Here is a 23,765-nt window from a genome sequence, read left to right as displayed (position 1 = left end):
TACCTTTATGGGAGCTCTTAAAAACGTAGATCGACTTCATTGGGAAGGGAGAAGTATCATGCAAAAATATATGATAACTAACCACCATTTAGGTTGCATTATTCGATCATGTTGAAAATTGTGTTTTATTTCACTTTGGCATGTTTTGAACGAATCAATTGCACATAAGATTTTGCATTCATGCACACTAAAAATCAAGGACTTTATTGATTGTGTTCGTAGTGCTTTAGATTATGCACTAGCATTGGCATGCTTGAAAGGTAAAAGAAACTCAAAAAATGGGTTATTAGGACAATAAAGCATAGTCATCATTAAGCAAGAATCGTACTTTTTGCATCGCAAAATTTGTGAAATTAGAAAGATAGGATTAAAAGCTTGAATCAAGTCCATGAGAATCATGAGGTACTATGATAACAATTAAGTATGTTTAGGTCATTGCAATACTAGGCTGGGTATTAGGCTCCTATAAGCCTTTAGAGAGAAGTAGCTCGCACTTGCATTCGGCTTGATGACTTCGTGTTTGTCGCACGAAAGAGAAATACAGTATTTATTTAAGATTTTCATAAGTGCCTTGAAATGAATTCCCGAGAGTAGAATTCCGCATTACATCATCGTCCTAAGAAGGACTCACATTTAGATTACGTGGTATCACAGATGGTTTTAGTTGCACTACTAGTGATTCATCTTAAAGATAGTTATAAGACACAGATATGAAGAACTAAACGTAATTACTTAGGGCAGTTCAATGAGATAAATCCTATATACTCAAGGATAGAGCGTAACTCGACGTATTTAGGGATTAAAGGTAAATGAGCCAATCTATTGTTACTTCATAGGAGGACCTTGAGACAAGTAAAACACTCACTGGTCTCTATCCTACATCTGGCCTCGATAAAGCTGAAATAACCTTGAAGATATCACCTTTAACCATGACACAACCCAACATTAATACAAGAGAGTTCGAGTGTCATTTTTTCCAAGACAAGAATCCTAGACTAAAAGCTAGCAAGCTAGGACAGCTACCATACGAGAACTTTCACATATAGATCCAATTGCATAATTGCTCACTCCTATCACATAGGAGTGGGTTTAGAAAGAAGATATTTCCTATCCCTTGGAGGATATTGGAAATTTCGGTCAACGCAGGAAAGACAAACGCTAAGCGTCAAAGATAGGGACTCCACCTTAGCAGATGTCCTGAGCACTCACCTGCGCTATTGTTTGTGCTTATAAATTTAGGAACACTGCTTATAAAAAGATTGTATAACCCCAAACTCATTAAAAAAATGGGAATAATGAATCAGGTTGGACCTTTGGAAGGCACGTCAAACCACCCCGAGCTTGCCACCAACCCTAGCCAAGGGGGTTCTAAATAGTCGACGTGAACGTGGACTAAACCCGCCATGAGAGGTCTCTCTGCGGGTTGGTTTAAATGTAGGAGGATGCTTGGATGCCACGAGGGGCTCTAACTGCAAGTTCCCTACCTTCGGGTCCTACTCAAATGATCTACGTGACTCGAGATAGATTCTTGAGGGCCCTTGTTACTAGTGTAAGGGAAAATCTTGGAGGAAATAAAACGCATCCTTATGGATTACGGATATTGTTCCTTTTGAACAAGACTTGTATCTTAACCAAAATGCTAATATTAAGTTTACTTCCCAGGAAACTGTCTGAAATTGTCTTCCTGTCAGTGCCATAAGATTATATTAACAAACCCTATTCCGTAAAAGTCATAATTAAGAAAGCTTCTTTTAAACGTCACCTATAAATGTGATAGGGCTAATTAGATAACCAAAGTACGCCTATTGAGGGAAGCAGGTGGGCACAACCCCTGACGGGTCTGCCCTATGGAAGGGTGGTCCCAGAGAACTGGGAGGCATCTCACAATATTCTTCCATCGTTCGACCTTTAGGCAACACGGGTTTGCACCCGATTCATACCGTTTTAAGGCACCGGAATGGAACTACGTCCTATGGGCAAAGGGGGTATGCAGTGCATCCCTCTCGTTTCTCATTCTCCTTGAACCAAGTGGGGTATGGATCTGCTTCGAATTGGGTACTTTTGCGTAAAGAAGAATATCCAAGACTTGACGCTAGAATGGCTGCCAGGAGACCATGACCATTCGGAACTCAAGTTGCAGGTCGATCCTAATGGGTTCAGCCATGAGCATTCGGTTGTGAGACGGAATTGGGAAACCCTAGGCGACAGGCCCTGTGACATTCCAAGGGAGTGCCAAGTGGTGACTCTTAGATTCGTTTCTCAATGGACTACTAACACATGCTTGGATAGCCAATTGGTGGGCACATCACATGCTAAAATATATTGTATACATCTCTTTTTCATAGTTTTTATCTTGTAAATATTCCTTTACTTCTTTTGCTAATATCCTAGGAATACACTCCAAGTGTAGATTATTATTTAATATATTTATATGTGCACACTTAAATCGTGTAACTCATGATGCAATAAAATACTTTGAATATATAAATAAATGATATTTTTATTTATAGAAACATATAGAAGTATACAAAGTTCTTTCCAAATGTTTTTTCGCAAGAAGTGCTAATAAGACAAGATCAAATTCTCAATGATTTATATATTTTTGGTTTCAGAAATACAATAGTGAGAGATATATAACTCATACGAATCAAATAGTTTTCAAATATTTTTTCAATGTGCATCATTGAGCTTGAATATGTATCCAAAAGTTGTATTTCATGTCAAAAACTTATGATTGTATTTCATGTTAAAAACATATAATGTAAATACACTATTAAACTGGAAACTTATATCTTTGTTTTGTTTTGTGAGTATCTTAAGAACTTATATTTTGAACTTGTATTGTCTTGTCTAGAACTTCAATTTGTCTCTAATATCTTCTAATGTCATGGAAAGTATCACTCAATCTCTCCATAGGTTGTCACTTAAAACTTAAAGATGGAAATATGTTTACAAAAAATAATTCATTTATGGTACTTACACTAATAGAACAAACATTACATTCATTACTTCTAATTAAACTTATAGTGTACTCATAGAGAAAAACATTTACTTAGATGTAAGTACATATCCCTAGCCATATTAACATGCTAAACCTGACTAAACATTTTGAGGTATAGCTTTCAAAATCGATAATATATCCCTTCCAATAATATTTTGCATCCTTTTGTTTTGCTTTTCACCTTCTGAGAGCCCTTGCAAGATGGCAGTATGATAATCTAATCATTTACATGAAAAGTTTTGGGCTTCCAAGTTGGACCTATACTTTTGTTATAAATGATGTGAGAGTTTATGGAACGAGAAGAATGCCTTGTGGATGCTATGGAAAAACATAAAAGCCCACATATTTTGTAGAGAAAGAAACTCAAAGAGAAGGTCAAGAAGGAGAATCAAGAGATCTTAAATAAATTGGTGCAAAAAATAAATCATGTACTCAAATCTTTTGATTTTCAAAATATCGAGTATTAACTTCAGGTTCCATCTTTATCATACCTTGTGACATCTTTTGTCAATAAATAGGACTGTTGGGACTACCAAAACATGTTAGACGTAGGATATTTCAACTTTAAAATATCTCCCAATTATCAAAATATCGAGTATTAACTTCAAGTCCCATCTTTGTCTTATCTTTGGATAGGTTTTGTCACAGAATAGGACCACCAAAAGTACATATCAAACTTTAGATATTTCTTATTAAAAAGAGAGAACTACGAAATAGATTCTACTATTTCCAAAGCAAAGGGGACAATAATATGATATTATTGTATCCTAGGCAAATAGTCTTTACCTCTTTTCTTAATCAAGGGATTAACAAAAGTGCTATTTTTTTATGTTTTTGGCCCGAGTGGGGTGCACACAAGTGCACATAGTGAGTCAGTGTAAGTGCTCATGCACAAGAGTGCATGCAAATGTATACCAATGTACACATGTGAACATAAGCATGCACGGATGTAGACAAATGCACATGAGTGCACAAAGCATACATGGGTACTATAGAATATGGGATTTACTCATTGATTTTCTTGTGAGCAATAAGAAGAAACATGGGTACTATAAGGTGCCTCGTTCCTTTTTCCTTTAGCTCATCCAACCTCCCTTGCAAATAGTCTGTGTGTTGATAAAAGAACAAGGAAGGTTGTCAAGTGGCCCTTCTTCCCCTCCCCTCCCCCCACACTCTCTCTTCTATGCTCAATGCACCACTTCCCCCCCAAATTTAATGTTGACAGACAATCAAAATTCAATGATTGAAGGAGAGAAAGTTATAAAACCTTAGCTTACAAGGTGTGGTAATTAGGTGCCTTTCTTACTTTGACTCCTCTCATGGTTTCTCCTAAAGTAGAGAAAATATGACTCAAAAAAGGACCTCGTAAGAACTGGATTAAGAGAATATTACTTTTCCTAATCTCAAAATGATGGTGTGCTTGGATGTCATGATGATACTCAAAATTTGTTTTGAGCAAAACCAAGGTGGTATACAATTAAAATTTTCCAAAAACTCCCACAAGAATATGTTTAATATAATAACTTTTAGGTATCTCAGCACTAGTAGCTCTCTACCCTAGTGATATAGGGTGAAGCCTATAAGATAGAGGGAGGTGGCTCCATTCCCACGAGTGGCATCTACCTTTCACACAGATTTTGCATTGTGAAATGTGAGCATTGGTTGGCTCCTTTATGAGACTTATCCACATGGTTCATCTACATTGATGGGCATAGCATTCGAGTCTATAAAATTGTATTTTTTAAAGTTCCTAGCATTAGAAATGGAGATTTGAATTTAAAATTTCCCCCTTCACCCTTACACATGGCATCTCATGAGTTTATGTCCAAATTAATATTCAAAAATGAAAGTTCTCTTTTGGCAAAACTACACTTCTTTTGAGAAAAACCATGATTGGTGAGCCGTAATGGATTCTTTTGTTTCTTTCCTTCCTCATGTGATGTGGTGTTTATAATCCACATGTGATGATGAGAAAAATACATTATCCTACTATTTTACATACCCTTGTGATATTGTTTGAATGCAAGTCGTGCAAGTGACTATGTTGGGATGTGTTCTTGGTCCCAACAATAGAATCGGAATGTTGCACTCCACGAGCTCAATGATAAGACTTTAGATACCTTCTTATTCATTCATGAGGTTCAACCACAAAGTACGATAGCTATCTCTCACCTAGCCTCTTTTACATATCATGAATGCTAAGATTTGCTTGTAGTGAGCTTGGGTTGCCTTTCTTCATCAAGCATGAAGGACACTCTTATGAAGTTCCATAATCCACAAGTGTGCTCCTTTCATTGTCAATCCTCTAAAACCTTAGCATGCAAGGAAGAAACATGAGTATAGGTATGAGAGAGTGCTCACGAGAAAGAAGAAGGATTCTCCACCCACATCGTTCCTCACTCTCAGTCTCTCTCTCTCTCTCTCAACTATCTCACTATCTCTCTGTCTCTCTCTCTTTCTCAAAAATAAAAAGTAGGAAGCTAAAAACTCAAAATTTCCAGAGATATGAATAGCTTGTACTATTCTTTCTCTTCCTCTAAATATAAGAAAAATTAGGGTTAGAGTTTTCCCATCTCCCTTGACATCCTGTCTCTTTTTTGTTCTTTTAGCCTATCACAACTCTCTTTACATGCAATCAAAATTTTGTATTGATGAAAAAATAAACCGCAAACAAGATGTTGCTAAATACAATTTGTATGGGAGGGAGCATGGCTCTTCTTGCAATAAAGAGCTATGTTGTCAACAATGGATTCTTTGGTTTAAAATACTACTTGAATTTACTTCATTTTCCCAAGGATAAACATGCACTACCATGCAAGTGGATCTACAAGTTCAAGGTATCTCCACCTAATGCATTACATAAGTATTAGGCAAGAGTGGTGCCCAAGGGACTTATGGAAGAGAAGGGGATTGATTTTGATGACATCTTCATCTCACCAATAATCAAGATGACCATTGTCCATACGGTACTTCCATTGGTTACCCAACGAAGACATGGAGCTTGTTCAAATGGATGTGAAGATAGCTTTCTTGCATAAAGCTTCACATGAGAACATTTATACGCATCAAGCTAGAGGGTTTATTATGGAAGGCCATAAGGAATAGCTTGTGTACAAGCTACATATTAGCTTATATGATTTAAAACAAATTTCCAATCGTACAAAGCATTCATTTGTACGAAAAAAACTTTTGTACAAAATGATGTTTTGTATGAAAGATCTTTTCTTTAATTATTTTATTAATCCAATACGATAATCAACATAGTTATTATTAACATATTCTTATATTATATCCTATATTATTAGGGACCATTGTTTTATAGTTCTTTTTTCATAATATAGGAATCTCTATTCATATTAATGCAATCTAGTTGGAGTATTTCAATATGGTGGTGGAAAGTTAACTAGTGTTCCATTGCCTCCATATTTAAAACTAAGCTAAGAGGATAGCCCCAAGTCAAATGAGTAGAAGGCTGAAGAATACTCTACATGTAGTCTAGTTTACACTTATATCTAGTATACACAACATGACATAGTCCATGAAGGGAAGCCCCTATCTAAACTCTAAGAAGGAGTATACAAAAATCATCATAAAGAGAGTGGCAATTTGTTGTCCGTATATGAAAACATATATCATGGTTCTCCTAGGATCATGGATTTTCCACATCCACACTATCTCGATAGGCACAAAATCAGAACCTAATAGTTCTCTTGACCTCTCTCATTCCCAAGAGAAAACTCATGCCTATGTGTATGACTTGGAAAATCTCCTTGCCACATATACTCTAGATGGATATACATGTTTACAAACAAACATGTGAAACATGCTAACTCAATTGTATTATTATTTAGGTCATATCTATAGTTGTGATCTTGGTTATTGCACTACAACTTTGGATTGTAGAATGTACATTTCTTGTAGATTTAATTTATTTATGTTTAAATTAATACTCAATCAAAGAAAATAGAAATTATGGAAAATATTTACTAAATAAAATTGTTAGAAATGCATAAAAGAGGACAAAGGGAGTCAATATTGAAAGCAACATTTGTGGTCTTTTAGAATTGATAATATAGGCCAAGATCCAATTGTTTTATCAATGTCACCCAATGATACATGGGCTTTTACATATTATCCAAATGTAGCATTCCTTATTTATGTAAAGAACTTTTGTGCTAGATTCCAACGAACACTTTCTGTGTGGCCCATTCTTTGCTATTAATTCCAAACACTGAAAAGCACCCAGTCATCTTCTTCTTTGGAGGACTTGATGCTACTTGGTGGATCCCTAAAAAGTGGTCATCATCATATCGACTCATGACTAAATTTAAGTCATGTGGGGCCTCATAAAGAGAACAAATTATGCCAACTACAGCTCCACGAGATACCTCTACAAACACATTACTATCATTGGTTTGACCATTAGAATATGTATTGTACCCAAACTCATCTTGAATACTTAAGTATCTCCAAGAATTTGTAGAGTGATGCTTGAAGATACCCTCCTCCACCATATTAATGGTATCATTACATCGAACTAGCAAGTTGTTTTCAACCACACCTGAAAATACTTGAAACTTTTGGAAAACTGCTGCAAACCCAACCACATCACATCTTAGCACCTTGTAGTTGTGGAAATAACTCCCCTGATTCTCCACAAACATGTCAATGTTTCCATTGGCCCAATCAAGTACAGCTATGGACTTCCAATCTTCTCTCTGTAGAATTAACAACATGGATTTTAATGTATTACACAACATACATGAACATATATTTCTTGATCACATTTTACTTTTGCAAAATTAACAACATGGATTTTAATGCTTTACTTGGCATACATGAACACATATGCCTTGATCACATTTTATAACATTCTTAGTACTTACTTAAAATATATATGACCTATAGTAAGTACACATTAACTACTTTCATTAATGCAAGGTACATAATCTTAACATATTCTTCAGTTCTTATCTTTCAATCATATTCAATCCCACAATGGTGTACATACATTAGAATCATATTTTTAAACACAAGCCACTTACACACTTACTACTCACTCTACTGATGATGAATAGCTAATGGTCTAGATGAGCGTAGGCCAAGGTTCTTACTCTTTAGTTGACAATTTGTAACTATGAATAAGGGGAAGATATACTAAACCTAATAGCTAATATTGACATGCTAAGGTAGCGTTCTCTAGAGGGATTGTGTAACCTTATAGTACTATAAATATTTTCCTCTCTTGAAGGTCAAATGATGCTTAACCTATGACATTGGCCAACCTATTTTCCTCTCTTGAAGATCAAATGTTGCTTCTTCCTTCTTGTTTCTGCTTTAAAGAACGCCATACCTTTGTAAAGGATGCTAACTAATGTCTGAAAGGATCATGACAAGGCCATACCTGCTGTAAAGAACGCCAATGGTGGGTTGCGTCTTGCATGCCGTAACCCATCTGGCGCCGCGTCATGACTCCCCAGTAACCATAATCAGGGTAGAAGGCGACGTCCGGCTCCACCAGCTGAACGAAGCCACTATCGGTGGAGCGGCTGGACGTCCAGTGAGCGTCGGAAAGGGGCAGCTCCCGGTATGTGACGCGACCTTGATGTGCGGCGGGCAGCCCCTTCAACATATCACTGTACCGATCCTGATCGTCTGCAAGCGGCGGAGGGTAGATCTGCGGGGTGGAATTGACCCGAGGCAAGTGGTGCGCGTGAGTATCAATGTTGCCATTATTGGCATTATGTTGCTGTAGAAGGAAGGGCATGTATTGAGGGGGCAGAGACAGTGTGTGAGCGGGAGGGGGACGATGCGATGATGATGCGTGCAGGATCATGAGGGCCCGTCTGCGACGATGCGGGCGCTAGGACGTAGACGGTGACGTTGGCCCTGTCGTTGATGTTGAGGAAGGTGCAGTAGTGGTACTGGTTAATGTGGCTGTGGTTGATGCTGTTGTTGTGGTTGACCATGTTGTTGTTGTTGTTGATATAGTAGTTGTAAGGCTCTGCGGCAGGGGTTGTGAGGGGCTGTGCTGACGCTGCTGAAGAAGAAGAAGAAGCTGAAGATTCCTCGCGCTTCCTTCTGAAGTGCTGTCGAACCAATTCAGTAACTTGGACGAGCAGCCGCACGCCTCCAGTGACTGCAGCGAAAATGGACAAGGGATCCATCTCTCCCTCTCCCTCTCTCTGAATCCACACCTAAACTGTGGAAATGTGTTAAGGCAATCCTGAGCTTTTCCTGCCCCCCGCTCTCTCTCTCGCTCATATGCTTAACCGCATATTCGTAGCAATAACAAGTTAGTGAAGTAATAAAACCTGGCCGATAACGTAGCACTGGGTCAACTTCCAGTCGTGCACATGGACCTTTTCAAAGGGTGTGGCATGTGCACTGTGCAGTGTGGCGATACCCACTGGCAAGTGCAACTGTGCAAGGTAGCCGGGTCAACGGTCACTAGCGCTCCAGCCAAGGTGATATAAAATATCTCGCTGCCCACAAGTGGCACCTATAATCTAAAGACGAGATGTATTGTGTGGTACCATTAAGACTAGTGATTCGGTCAATATCAAGCTATACAAGGTACTTCCCTACGCATATGGAATATGGATGATGAGGTTGCTTTTTTTGGGTTTCGTAGAAAAGAAATCCAAACTACATAGATTGGTTAAGAAACTCTCGTTAACAGTCGCTCTTTCTCTCTAAGATTTTACTATAAGCGCTCCGTGCTTAGATTCTCCAAGCGTTTTGAACTGATGTTTTCACTAAGGCACGGAAGTATATTTCATGTGGCAAAAGGATTCATGGAAGGTTGATATAAGGAATATAATTCAAACTTCAAAAGCTTTGGTAACTTAGACTCGTACAATGTTGAATGCATGAAAATGCAATATATCGAGATGTGGCACTCACACTGATACGTAGGGAGTGGAAGACCAACACTAATACAATCAAGCCTACACTATATCTCCAAAGAACCCTTATGACCATTTATCAAAGTTTCTTAAAGACACACATTTAAAGGTGATTTTTATTTACATTGAGCCTATCATGGCATGCCTAATCACACACTAAGCCTATAACATTACATAAACTTGGCAATCCATAAACTATGTTGAGAGTTACTTCTTCTCTCTCTCTCTCTCTCTCTCTCTCTCTCTCTCTCTCTCTCTCTCTCATAACTACCTTGTCTAGCCAACATTGCCACCCAAACCCACTACCTATGTTGCACAGTTGGTAGACTTGCAAAGCTCATGAGGCTTCGCCTCGTTTGGTTTTTACTTTTGTGAGCATAGGGAAGCGGCTATTCATGCAGTGCACAATGTTTTTGCACCTAAATGTGTAAAATCCCATTAATGTGAATATCTGTTTATTGAGATTATTCATAGAGGCATAGGTTTTATGAGTCGAGTAATAAAGCCATATCATATTTTTCATAATAAGACCTTCAAAGAATGCATTCTTTAGTGTCACTCCATTAGGCCCTAACTATCCATTAAGCTCTATGTGGCAATGCATTATTGTCAGGTTCATGAGGCTATGCCTTGGTGGCTTCACATTTGTACTGGGGTTGAGGACCCCAGAGGTCATTCACACACACTATGACAACATGCAGGCCTACTTCTAAGACTCCAAGGTGCACTATGTATTGCGCCTATGGAACCTCGACAATGCCACCGCTGTGGTGCAAGAAATAGAGGTAGGCTTCATGTTCACGCAACACTAGAACCTAGTGGTGGTAGCCAAGGAGCAATTGGACTGCCACAATGACATGGAGTATGACAAGATAACCAGTGAATGACAATGATAATGGTAGTAGGGAAAACATTGATGCTGATTGGGAGATATGATGTAGAAAAAGTTGAGTCGACAATGCAAATAGAAGAGGTTTACATGGGCATGCCTAGTGCATGGATTGCTTCAAGAAAAATGCAATAGATTTGTAAGCATGTATACAACTTATAACCATGCATTTGAGAACAATGTACATACCATTTAGGAAAACATGTCTAAACTTCAGCCTGTAGTTTTGGTATTATCATCATGCAAAATAGAAATAAGACATAAGCATATGCACATACTCGTCTCTCATACAGCTTCTACAATCAACATTATGTTTCCTACATGAGTTGCCCAAATTATGAAGGCCCTATTCAATGTTTTGTAACCACATGCTTGACTTTGTGTGTGTGTGTGTGTGTGTGTGTGTGTGTGTGTGTGTGTGTGTGTGTGATGTACCTATACACTTTCCTTCAAATTTCTCCCCAGTCTCCTATCATGAAATCTCCTCTATTGGTGAATACATATAGTAATGGTGGGGAGAAAATGATGGTTTCTATTTTCATTGCAACATACTAAATAAACACAAGAAAAATAATTACCACAAATGGTAAGGTTTTCATGCAATGCAACCATGCATTTTTTTGGAAGGATGCAATTATTTTGCACACACAAAGCACATTTGTCATGCACATCTAAACATTGCAAACTTTGTTCTATATAGATGTTGCCAAGGTTGCACCCAATGTAGAGAATTTTAGACTCTTTATTGACTCCAACATTCTTTTTATATACATTTTCTTCAATAAGCACCATGTGAAAACACTTATTATACAAATTATAACTATGGACATGATGCCAGGAGGCATATTTCATGGTGGATTCCGTGAGGTTTTACGGTGGATTCCGTAAACTTTGATGGCCGGGGCTCATACACAAAGTGGATTCTTTGTGCGAGAAGTTGATGGGGACGCCTGTCCTTTTCGGGCGTTTCATTAATTTAGTGTGTACATGGGGGATTCCATAGCGGGTGATTCCGCAAAATGCATATTAAATTAATAAGCGTTTATGAGTTTAGAGTGCGCACTCGTAATAAATTAAGGTTAGGATTTATTTCTAACCAGTTGATTCATTTATGTAGCTGAAGATTGCTAGGTATTCACTTTTGTCGGTTTAATTGTATTATTTTACTAACGATTGTGAATGCTTCAGTTGATGTGTAGAGATAGCAGCAGTGGCGGAGAAAAGCATTGGAGTTTAGCGAGTATTCGACCTATGGATTATATTTTGATAGGCGCCACGCCTATATTTTGTCATGTCTATTGAGGCATCGATTATTTATTATTATTTTGTATGCGCCTATGCGCACGGATATGTTATTTCTATTTGGACATTGTATTGGGCGTGCCAGACTCTTTGGGCACCGTCCATTAGCTTTATTCCTATTTTTGTAAAAGCAAACTCAAAAGCTAAAAGCTTGATATATTTTTGTAAATTGGGCTATTATTGAGCATGAAGAGGAAATATACATAAAATACATGCTTTGTGAAGCGCTCACACAAGGCATGGGGGGAGATTGAACCCAATTGGTCTCTTGCTCTTGTCGTTCATGCTTTTTACCTTGTAACTTGTGCAAAAAGTAGAGTTCATTGTTCTTGGGGACCTTCTGGGGTTCACTACGTGAGCATACAGTGACCGATCTGCGCATCAGTGGTATCAGAGCGGAGCTGAGATCAAGAACTTCCAATCGCTACCTATCTCGTGCGAAGGCGGAGCTCGTGGAACGATCGGGCTCTACGGTCAATCTCGTCGCGAACCGTCGATACAGGCAGACTTCTGGCGATCAAGAACCCCTATTTCTGTCATCAGATCGTGAAGGACCGGGCTGTACAGGCGGAGGACCACTCCTTCATCTCCATCAACAAGTCGTGGTTAACCAGAGAGATAAGTCTCAAATCCATATCTTTCAAGACTTAAGCAAGCTTCAAAGCTTAGGGAATAGAAGCTTAAGCTTCAAATTTGTAAATCGAGGTCTCGGAGGGGCCTCCGATTTTTTCACGCGGCGAAAAAAACGGCGCCCCCCCCACGAATCTGCGCCGTTTTTTGCCATAGCCGCCCCCCCCCCACTAAGCTTAAGCAATTAAGCTTAATCAAACTAAGCTTACTCTTGCAAGTCATCTCTGGTCAACAACTCCAGGTCCCACACCAAAGAAATCAAGTTCTTCAAGTAATCTGTGATCAAGTCGGCAAGTTCATTAAGTCGGCTAAGTTCTGCAAGTCTGCAACTCTGCAAGTCACATAAGTCTGCAACTCTGCAAGTCAGACTAGTCAACTCGAGTCGGAACTGACTTGTGCTCAAAATTCCTAGAAGGACTGTTCCTGCGCAGAAACTCTAAACTGCAAAGTTGTTCGTTGGAAGGTATTCTACCCACACGCAGGTTTGCTGAAGCATTTTCAGCATACGAAGAAGGAAAAATCGCAGATTTTCTAAAGATTGAGAAAGAAATACCCAAAAACACATAAGCCTTGTAACCCCGAATTTGAGCTACGCTCATCCCGCTAACTTGATTTTGAGTGAGAAAGGTCTTTTGAGTTTTACAGGATGACGGAACCACATATGGATGATCTTATGGCTGAAGACGACCTACCTGAGCCTACGATGGAGCAAAAGCTGGACCTAATCATGATGCAATTGGAAGAAGAACGAAGGGCTAGGCAAGCATTGCAAGCGCAACTGGCAAAATTACAAAGAGCGTCTACCGACAAAGAAGAACCTCAAGCTGAAGATTTGATTCGACGTACCATCGACGCCACTCTTGAAGCTCAAACCATTCACAAGGAATCAAAGATAAGTAAATGAAGTTTCAAATTCCGTACTTTCAATGGCATACGAGAAGGAAAGACTATTCTAGCATTCATTAGTCAGTTTGATGACTATTTCCATGAGGAAACCTATGCAGAAAAAGATAAAATCAAGTGTGTTACTAATCATTTAGTAGACAGAGCATCATTTTGGTGGACTGTAGTACGCAAGAGCATAGAATGTCATGCTACTTGGGAAGATTTCAAGAAGAAGTTCATGCAAAATTTCCTTCCACCGCAATTTCATGAGAAAGCTATCAAGGAATGGGATCTACTCCAGCAACGGGATCGTGAGCCTATACCTCAATATATAGAGCATTTTTGGAATGCACTCCTCCAGCTACGCATGCTTGAAGACGTACCAGAGGCGACACATAAGCGGAAGTATATGTCTGGACTCCTTGGGCATTACTACACTGAAGTTAACATGTTCAAGCCTGCTACTCTTGAAGACGCCATTTCATTAGCTCACATTACTGAAGATAAGCTACGCGGTAGAGACAGACGACCACAGCAATTCCAAGCCAATGGTAATTATGGATCTAAACAATTCCATTCCAATTTTAGAAGATTTAATCCAGGTCGTTTCTCTTCATCATCTTTCTGCAAGAATTGGGCAAAACCACCTGCATTACCATCCAATGTAAATCAAAATCCTAAGCCTATTCCACAGCCAAATCTAAATGTACCTAGACTTCCCGCCATTGCAAACAATGTAACCAAAGCCAAGCCAATAGTATGCTATAAATGCCACCAGCCTGGACATCTAGCAGCAAATTGTCATTCAAAGAAGCCACCAGCTCATATCAACTATCTTGGAGCCATGGATGAAGACGAACATGAGGATATGCCTGATTTCACTGAAGATGAGGTCGACACTACTACTACTTCCGATACTTTACCAGGTATGCCTACTCCACATTCATTATTGACTATGAAATATTTGGTGCATGGAAAGGAAAAGACTATTTTGCATGATGACGGTAGTACTCATGATTTTATTTCAGCAAAATTGGTAAAGGAATTGAAATTACAGACTGTACCTACGCATTATCGCATAAAAGCTACATTTTTAGGCACTAGGTATAATGGTACATAAGAAGTGCAAGACTTAGAGATTCAAATTGGTTCATACACTAAAAGAAGAAATTTCTTAGTTATTCCATTACAGTCGAGTGACATTATTTTAGGTATGCCTTGGCGACACCAGCATAACCCAGATATAGATTATTCCACACACACAATGAATATTAATTTTCAAGGAAAATCTATTATCTTATATGGTATGCATGCATCTAATTTTTTTCCACTGCTTTCGCATACTCAAGCTAAACGTGCATTATGCAAGAGTAGTAAATCCTATCTCATTTGGGTGAATGAATTGCAAGTAAAGGATAATCATATGCACCCTAGGCATAAGGAATTTATTGCATATTTTAAGGACTGTTTTGCAGAAGACCTACCACCTGGTTTATCTCCTTCACGTCCAGAAGACCATAAGATAGATTTGATCCCTGGCACACAACAACCTTGCAAAGCACCATATAGGCATAACCAGATAGAGCAAAAAGAAATCCAAAGTCAAGTTGAGGAATTACTAAATAGAGGATTGATTAGACCTAGCAGTTCTCCATTCGGTGCACCTGTACTGTTAGTCAAGAAAAAGAATAATACCTATCGTATGTGCATTGACTATCGAGCTTTAAATAAGATCACTGTAAAGAATAGATACCCTATTCCTAGAGTTGATGACCTTATGGACAAACTGCAAGGATCTTCTATATTTAGTAAAATTGACCTTAAGTCTGGTTATCATCAGGTGAGGCTAGATAAGTCTGACATATTCAAGACTGCATTTAGAACACAGTTTGGTCATTACGAATTTTTGGTCATGCCATTTGGATTTGTCAAGATTGTGGGAGAGAAGGAAGGAGTCTCGCTTGAAGCTTTCTTGCTTGCACAATGGGGGAAGACACACAAGGGTGGAGGCTGAAAACAGTTTTCCTCTTCTTAGTTGTGTAAGCCAAAAGAACTCAAGTACAAAGAAATAGAAGAACCCTATATATGGGTCTCAAACCAAACTCAACTAACTAAGGTGGCATACTAACTGAGCCACGAACTAGAGTAGATAAGGATAGCTATCATGTAGCTATTATTCATGGGCGGTGTACCAACCGCGTCTGCAACTGACAAGTCGGTGACATAAATATACAACGGTCACCCTGGCGTATCACGAGTGGAGCTCGATATCTCAACACTCCCCCTCGAGCTCAATCCCAATTCCTGCACACCAAGCAGGTCTCTGAACTTGCGCAGCTTCTCTGCGCCCAATGCCTTCGTGAATATGTCAGCTACCTGATCCTCTGTGCTGACATAAACTAGATCAATAAGACCTAGTAAAACCCTCTCTCGCACATAGTGATAATGCACCTCAATGTGCTTTGTTCTAGCATGATAGACTGGGTTATTTGCCAAGTGTATACTACTCATGTTGTCACAATAAATGACAACTGGCCCATCTGTAGACTGATGCATATCATAAAGTAGCTTATGCAACCAAGCTACCTCACATGCAGCCATTGCTGCACCCCTGTACTCAGCCTCTGTGCTCGACAAGGCAACTGTAGGCTGTTTCTTGCTGCTCCAAGTGACTGCAGCACTCCCAAAAGAGAATACATATCCACTGGTAGATCGTCTATCAGAAATACTACCAGCCCAATCAGCATCAGTGTATCCATGCAACTGTATCTGAACCCCAGTCTCATAAAATAGTCCATACTGCAATGTGGACTTCACATACCTAAGTATGCGTCTAGCCGCATCCAAATGTGGTTTCCTTGGAGCCTGCATAAACTGACTTACCAATCCAACAGCATAGCTCAAATCTGGCCTGGTAATAGTCATATAAATCAAACTTCCTACTATGCGTCTGTACATAGTAGGGTCTTCTAGAAGCTCACCTGCATCTGTGCTCAGCTTCACATTTTGCTCCAAAGGAACTGAAATAGGCTTACAGCCTGTCATCCCATATTTGGACAGCATGTCCAATCCATACTGCCTCTGCAAGAGCTGTATCCCACTTGGTGATCTAATCACCTCAATGCCCAAGAAATAACGCAGCTCTCCCAAATCCTTCATCTCAAACTTCTGCTTCAATAGCATTTTCACATGAAGGATATCTTCATCACTGTCACCTGTCATAATCAAATCATCAACATAAATGACAAGCAGCATAATACCTTTCTCTGTTTTTCTCACATAAAGTGAGAAATCTGCCTTGGAAATCTGAAAGCCAATAGTGACAAGATACTGTCCTATCTTGTCAGACCATGCTCTAGGTGCTTGCTTCAAGCCATACAAGGCTTTCTTCAACCTGCAAACAAACTCAGGATGAACACCATGCACATAACCTGGTGGCTGCTCCATATAGACCTCTTCTTGCAAATCACCATGCAAGAAGGCATTCTTTACATCCATCTGATGTAAAGACCATCCCTTTGATGCAGCCATAGCAATGACTGCTCTTACGGTTGCCATCCTTGCAACCGGACTAAATGTTTCTTCATAGTCAATGCCATATGTTTGTGCATACCCCTTGACTACTAATCTTGCCTTGTATCTGTTCACAGAACCATCAGCATTGTGCTTCACCTTATAAACCCACTTACAGCCAATTGCATTCTTACCTTTAGGCAAAGGTACTAACTCCCATGTAGCATTTGCTTCCAAGGCATCCATTTCTTCATCCATGGCTTTCTCCCATTTTTCTTTTCCCATGGCTTGCTCAAAAGATGTGGGTTCTGGTTCCTGTATCACTTTGACCATATATGCATAGTGAATGGCTGTAAATCCATCATATTTCAGCCTATCCACAGGATACCTAGCTCTTGTAGACCTGCGCAAAGTAGGTTCACTCCCAGGTGCTCTCAAAACATCCCTGGTCTTCCTTACTCCAGGTGTAACAATAGAAGGAATACCCAACTCATCATCAATGCTCTGTTCTGAGCCACTGGATTCACCATCCACATAAGAGTGACCTGCATTCACATCAAACATGGGCTGATCAACCTTCTCTTTTCCTTTTCGTGATACCTGCATACCACTATCTGCATTGCTTTGAGAAGATTCTCCTGATCTCAATCTGCCTGTCCATGGCGAAGAATGTGAACCACTGCTAGAGGACGCTCCAGGTCCACTAATATTTTGTGACTGCTGCTGTGAATTCTGTGTAGCATTACCATTTTGTGCATCTTCATCATCAATCACATTTACTGGTTTATACCAGCTACTCATCTCATCAAAAACAACATCTCTGCTCACTGTAAACTTACGAGTAGAAGGGTTATAGCATCTATACCCTTTTTGCTGCAGAGAGTAACCAATAAAGATGCACTTCTCAGCTTTTGGATCCAACTTGGATCTCAGCTCATCTGGCACATGTACATAGGCAATGCAACCAAAAATTTTCAAATGAGAAATATCTGGTTTCCTACCAGTATACCTCTCCTCTGGAGTCATTCCATGTATTGCTGCAGTGGGAGTCCTGTTCATTATGTAGACTGCTGTAGCAACTGCTTCAGCCCAATAAAAATCTGGCAAGTCTTTTTCATTGAGCATGGCACGAGATACCTCTCCAATATGCCTGTTTTTCCTTTCTGCAATTCCATTTTGTTGTGGGGTATAACTGCATGAATATTGCTGCTTTATGCCATGCTCCTGCAAGAACTTTGCAAACTCATTTGAGAGGTACTCTCCCCCTCCATCTGACCTTAGGCATTTTATCTGCAAGCCTGTTTCTTTTTCAACCATAGCTTTAAGAGTTTTGAAATGCCCAAAAACTTCACTTTTCTTTTTCATAAAATACACCCAAACTTTTCTGCTATAGTCATCAATAAAACTGACAAAATAATGACAGCCTCCAAGAGATGCAGCTTTAGTTGTCCACACATCAGAGTGAATTAATTCCAATGGCTTCTCACTCTCTTGAACATGTCTAGGAAATGGTTTCCTTGCCTGTTTTCCAAACTGACAGGCTTCACATACCTTATGCATTTCTGCAACCTTGAATTTGGGCAATCCTGCAACAATATTTTGGGCCTGCATTGATTTAAGTCGTTGTACATTAACATGACCAATGCGTTTATGCCAGATATCAATATCTGCAACTACACCGGTCCCATGTGCAAACATTGCTGCACTCAATTCAGACATGTCTGCATCCAATGTAAACATTCTGCCCTTCTTCTTTCCTTTTGCTATCAAGCGACCTTTATTTTTCATATCCTCAACAAAGCATCCATGAGGATTAAATCTGACCTGCAAGCCCTGTTCAACCATTTGACCAACTGAAACCAGATTCTTGGTAATATTCGGGACATGAAATACATCGGACAGGTATTTCTTTTTCCCACCCTGCATAGACAAGGGAATTTTTCCAATCTGCACAATAGGATGTGCAGTATCATCACCAGTCTCCACAAATCCTGGTTTTTCCATTTTCCTTGCATCCTCCATCCATTCTGCATGACCTGTCATGTGGTTTGATGCACCTGAGTCAAAATACCATACATCATTGCTTTCTTCTGCACTTGTCATAGAATTGTTCATGTGCTGCACCATGAACAAATGCTCATTTCTGTCATCACCCTGTCTACTAGAAGATGCATAATTCCCTTGTTGCAGTTTTCCATTCATGATGTCATTCTGCTTTTTATAGCAGTCTTTAGCCATATGACCCATTTTACCACAGTAGTAGCATTCAACATTACTGTTTGCATTTTGGCCTCTTTGCCATCCACCACGACCTCTTTGGCTCCCCCTGCCTCTAGAGTTACCACGTCCTCCTCCATAGGACTGGTTTTCTTGAGTTTGCTGCATATTCTGATTTCTGCCACGGCCTCCAAATCGGCCTCCTCTACCTCTGCCTCTACCTCTTCCAGCATTTGAGTAGAAGACAGCTTCTTTTGAAGTTCCTCCTGAAGAAGATGCACCACCATTTCTCTGTTCCTCAGAAATTAGAAGAGCAATCAACTCCTCAAAATCAGGAAATCTTTCACGAACTGAAATGGATGTCCGAAACTGTGCATAATCCTTTCCTAGACCATTCAAGGTCACGGAAACTAAATCATCATCTTCCACTGGCGACCCAATGGAAGCAAGTGCATCTGCAATCTTCTTCACCTTCATGTGGTAGTCGTTGATGCTCATACTTTCTCTTTGCACATTATGCAACTCTTGCTTGAGCTGCATTTTCCTGGCTTGCGTATTTGTGCTATACATTTTTGACAAAGTATCCCATGCCTCCTTTGGCGTACTTGCATCCTGAATATGCACAATCATAGAGTCTGAAATACTGATAGACAGCCAATACATAACTTTCCTGGCTCTCTCATGCCATGTTTTAAATGCCTGCATTTGTTGTTGATTGGGAACATCAGGAAGAACTGGTTCTTCTTCATTTCCTGCAACAAATTCCCAATATCCTTTTCCCATAAGGAAATTCGTCATTCTAAACTTCCATGCCTGGAAGTTGTTCTTGTCAAGCTTTTCAGTGACAATCTGTGAAAGAGAATCAGACGCCATTACAGAATACTGCAAGAAATTCTGTCACTGCAAAAAACACAGCTTCACCCTCACAAGGGCAAATCTGCAACACTGGCGAAAGTGGTATTTGACCACACAGTCACTTCCTAGTGACGATTTTGCATAAACAGGAACCAAGGATGATTCTGAAACTCCCAATGTCTCTGCGCACAAGCATACGATGCAATTTCTACAGTAACTTTTCACCGACCTGTAGAACAGTGGTCGCACAGCATAAAACTGAGCCTTTTCTTGAGTGCGTGCAGAAAACTTCCGTCTGCAAAACAGGCCCCGAAATGGCCTCAAATCAAAAAAACAAGGTCGCCAAGGGCTAAAGCCCTTTCCCGCAGCATATACTGCCCTCTTGCTTCACCGCGAAGGGCGTCTCAACCTTAGACAATGCACTCCTGCAATTTCCGGCTGTGCTACCTGCAGAGATCTGCTCCCAAAACAGGAAATGAAAGCAACACTGCTCCTCTTACCAGACCACCGCGAGCTTGGCTTGCTTTCTTGAGCTCCTTACCACGAACAAGGCTCTGATACCATGTCAAGATTGTGGGAGAGAAGGAAGGAGTCTCGCTTGAAGCTTTCTTGCTTGCACAATGGGGGAAGACACACAAGGGTGGAGGCTGAAAACAGTTTTCCTCTTCTTAGTTGTGTAAGCCAAAAGAACTCAAGTACAAAGAAATAGAAGAACCCTATATATGGGTCTCAAACCAAACTCAACTAACTAAGGTGGCATACTAACTGAGCCACGAACTAGAGTAGATAAGGATAGCTATCATGTAGCTATTATTCATGGGCGGTGTACCAACCGCGTCTGCAACTGACAAGTCGGTGACATAAATATACAACGGTCACCCTGGCGTATCACGAGTGGAGCTCGATATCTCAACAGGATTGACTAATGCACCTGCTACCTTTAGTAGAATGCTGAACCGTATCTTTTTGAAATATCAATATTGTGTAATTGTTTTCTTTGATGATATTTTGGTGTTTAGTCAAAATGAGAAAGAACATTATGAGCATTTGTCATTGGTTTTTCAGTTATTGAAAGAAAATCAACTGTATGCAAATCCTGAAAAGAGTGAATTCTTTAAAGCAGAAATTGAATATTTAGGTCATATTGTATCATCTGATGGAATTAAAGTTGATCCTAAGAAAATTGATGCAATATTGAATTGGCCTGTACCTAAAAACGTGCATGAGTTACGCTCATTCCTTGGTCTTGCTAGTTTCTATAGGACGTTTGTACGTAATTTTTCATTACTTGCTTTACCATTAACCAAACTTCTGAAGAAAGGAATTGTTTATTATTGGACCGAAAATCAACAGAAATCCTTTGACTTACTGAAACATGCATTAACCAATGCCCCTGCTCTACAGTTGCCTGACTTTAATAGACCATTCTTTCTAGTAGTAACCGATGCTAGTGGATCAGGAATAGGAGCCGTACTTATGCAAGACAATCATCCTATAGCATATTCTAGTTCTAAGCTGAAACCTTCTAAGCTGAAATATTCCACATATGACAAAGAACTATTAGCAGTTATACAAGCATTAAGACAATGGAAACACTACTTAATGGGTTCAGAATTTATGATAAAGACCGATTAGCAAAGTATTAGACATTTACTTAGCCAACCTCAAATCTCTGACCGTCATATCAAATGGGCTTCCTTTATTCAAAGTTTTCATCCTATCATTCAATACCAACCTGGAAAAGAAAATGTAGTGGCTGATGCATTGAGTAGAAGACCTGCCATTCATAATATTTCTGTCATATCTTTTGATTCTTTGATTGCTATGAAAGATACATATCACCAGGATATTACTTTTCATTCTGATTGGAATAAATTAGTTCAAAATAATTTCATTCCTATTGATTCATTGTCATATAATGATGGATTTATGTTTTATGAAAAGAGACTGTGTGTCATCATTCCATTCCGATCTTTTGTTTTGAATGAAATTCATTGTCCCCCATATCAAGGTCATAGAGGTATCATATCTACATTACGTATGTTAACTGAAGATTTTTATTGGCCGCATATGGATGCTGATGTATCTAACTTCGTTTCTGAATGTTTGATTTGTCAAAGAGTTAAGAGACATCATGGTAAACAGTATGGATTACTTATGCCTTTGTCTATTCCATCTAAACCTTGGGAACAAATTTCTATGGATTTCATTACTGGTTTACCAAATACTAAATATGATTTAGACAGTTGTAGATAGATTTAGTAAACAAGCATATTTCATTCCATGTAAGAAAACTTTAACAGCATCACAAGCAGCACAATTGTTTTTGAAAACTATTTTTACTAACCATGGATTGCCAAAAGTTATTATTTCAGATCGTGATTCTAGATTTTGTAACAACTTTTGGATTACTCTATTTGCTAACCTAGGCACAAAGATTGATTTCTCATCTGCATTTCATCCTGAAACTAATGGACAAACAGAAGCCACAAATAGCACTATTCTAGATCTTTTACGTGCATATACTATCTCTAAACCTCAGACATGGGACACTCATTTGTATTTATTACAGTTTGCATATAACAATACACCGCACACATCTACAAAGAAAGCACCGTTTGAAGTCATTTATGGATATAGATTATCTACACCTGTTGCATCTTTGTCTAATAGAATTCAAAGTGCTGATGATATTGCTAGTATGCATAATACTATTTTTGATGAGGTTAAAGATATGATTGCTAAAGCCCAGCAATCATATACAAAACAAGCCAACAAGAAAAGACAAGCCATGAATTTCAAAGTTGATGATTATGTTTGGCTGTTGTAAATTGGGCTATTATTGAGCATGAAGAGGAAATATACATAAAATACATGCTTTGTGAAGCGCTCACACAAGGCATGGGGGGAGATTGAACCTAATTGGTCTCTTGCTCTTGTCGTTCATGCTTTTTACCTTGTAACTTGTGCAAAAAGTAGAGTTCATTGTTCTTGGGGGCCTTCGGGGATTCACTACGTGAGCATACAGCAACCGATCTACGCACCAGGACACCTAAGCAAATGTCATCATTTTCTTAAGCACAGGGCAACTAGATGATGAATGTTGGGTGTAAAGCCCCTTCGGGTGTAAAGCCCCTTGTGTATCTTCTGTGTAGAGGATGATGGGGTAATTGGACCTACAAAGTCAATGCCCCACTTCTCAAATGGTAATATTAAATCCATAATAGGAGTTAGTGGCCGCTTTCAATTCTCTCAACTATCATGTCTCTAGCATATATTGCACCTCTTTATATATGCAAATGCAACTTGGAAAATGGATAGCCACTATCTAGCTCTTAAGGATTTTTTGTAGTCAACTATCTAGCCAAGTGTCCTCCACAACCAGAATCATGACGCTCTTCCAAGATAAAGGGAACCTCATAAGCATAACACATTGGCGATAAACATCATCTACCTCTTGTCGATATAATGTTTCTGCAAATTGAAGAAAACTTTAAGGCTTGTTATTTAAGTTCCGTTTTCTTAGCCTTAGATAGAGAAGCTCTAATCTCTCCTACAGATATAT

At 39.2% G+C, this 23,765-nt stretch overlaps 1 protein-coding gene across 1 annotated transcript; it reads right to left on the bottom strand.

The window, feature by feature from the left end:
* Positions 1 to 7,048: 7,048 nt before the first annotated feature.
* On the bottom strand, positions 7,049 to 9,506 carry LOC148028734 (uncharacterized). The gene is made up of 2 exons (XM_087687501.1): positions 8,406 to 9,506; positions 7,049 to 7,719 (listed from the first exon to the last, which is right to left on the bottom strand). Exons 1-2 carry the CDS (start codon positions 8,835 to 8,837, stop codon positions 7,177 to 7,179), a joined length of 975 nt encoding a protein of 324 aa, XP_087543627.1. The 5' UTR covers positions 8,838 to 9,506; the 3' UTR covers positions 7,049 to 7,176.
* Positions 9,507 to 23,765: the final 14,259 nt, after the last annotated feature.

Source organism: Lygodium microphyllum, chromosome 11 (assembly GCF_053477565.2).
Source record: "Lygodium microphyllum isolate KBCC chromosome 11, Lygodium_microphyllum_v1.1.10, whole genome shotgun sequence".
Taxonomy (NCBI): domain Eukaryota; kingdom Viridiplantae; phylum Streptophyta; class Polypodiopsida; order Schizaeales; family Lygodiaceae; genus Lygodium; species Lygodium microphyllum.
Note: the sequence above shows the minus strand (reverse complement) of the source record. Positions and strands in the feature narration are given on the sequence as shown.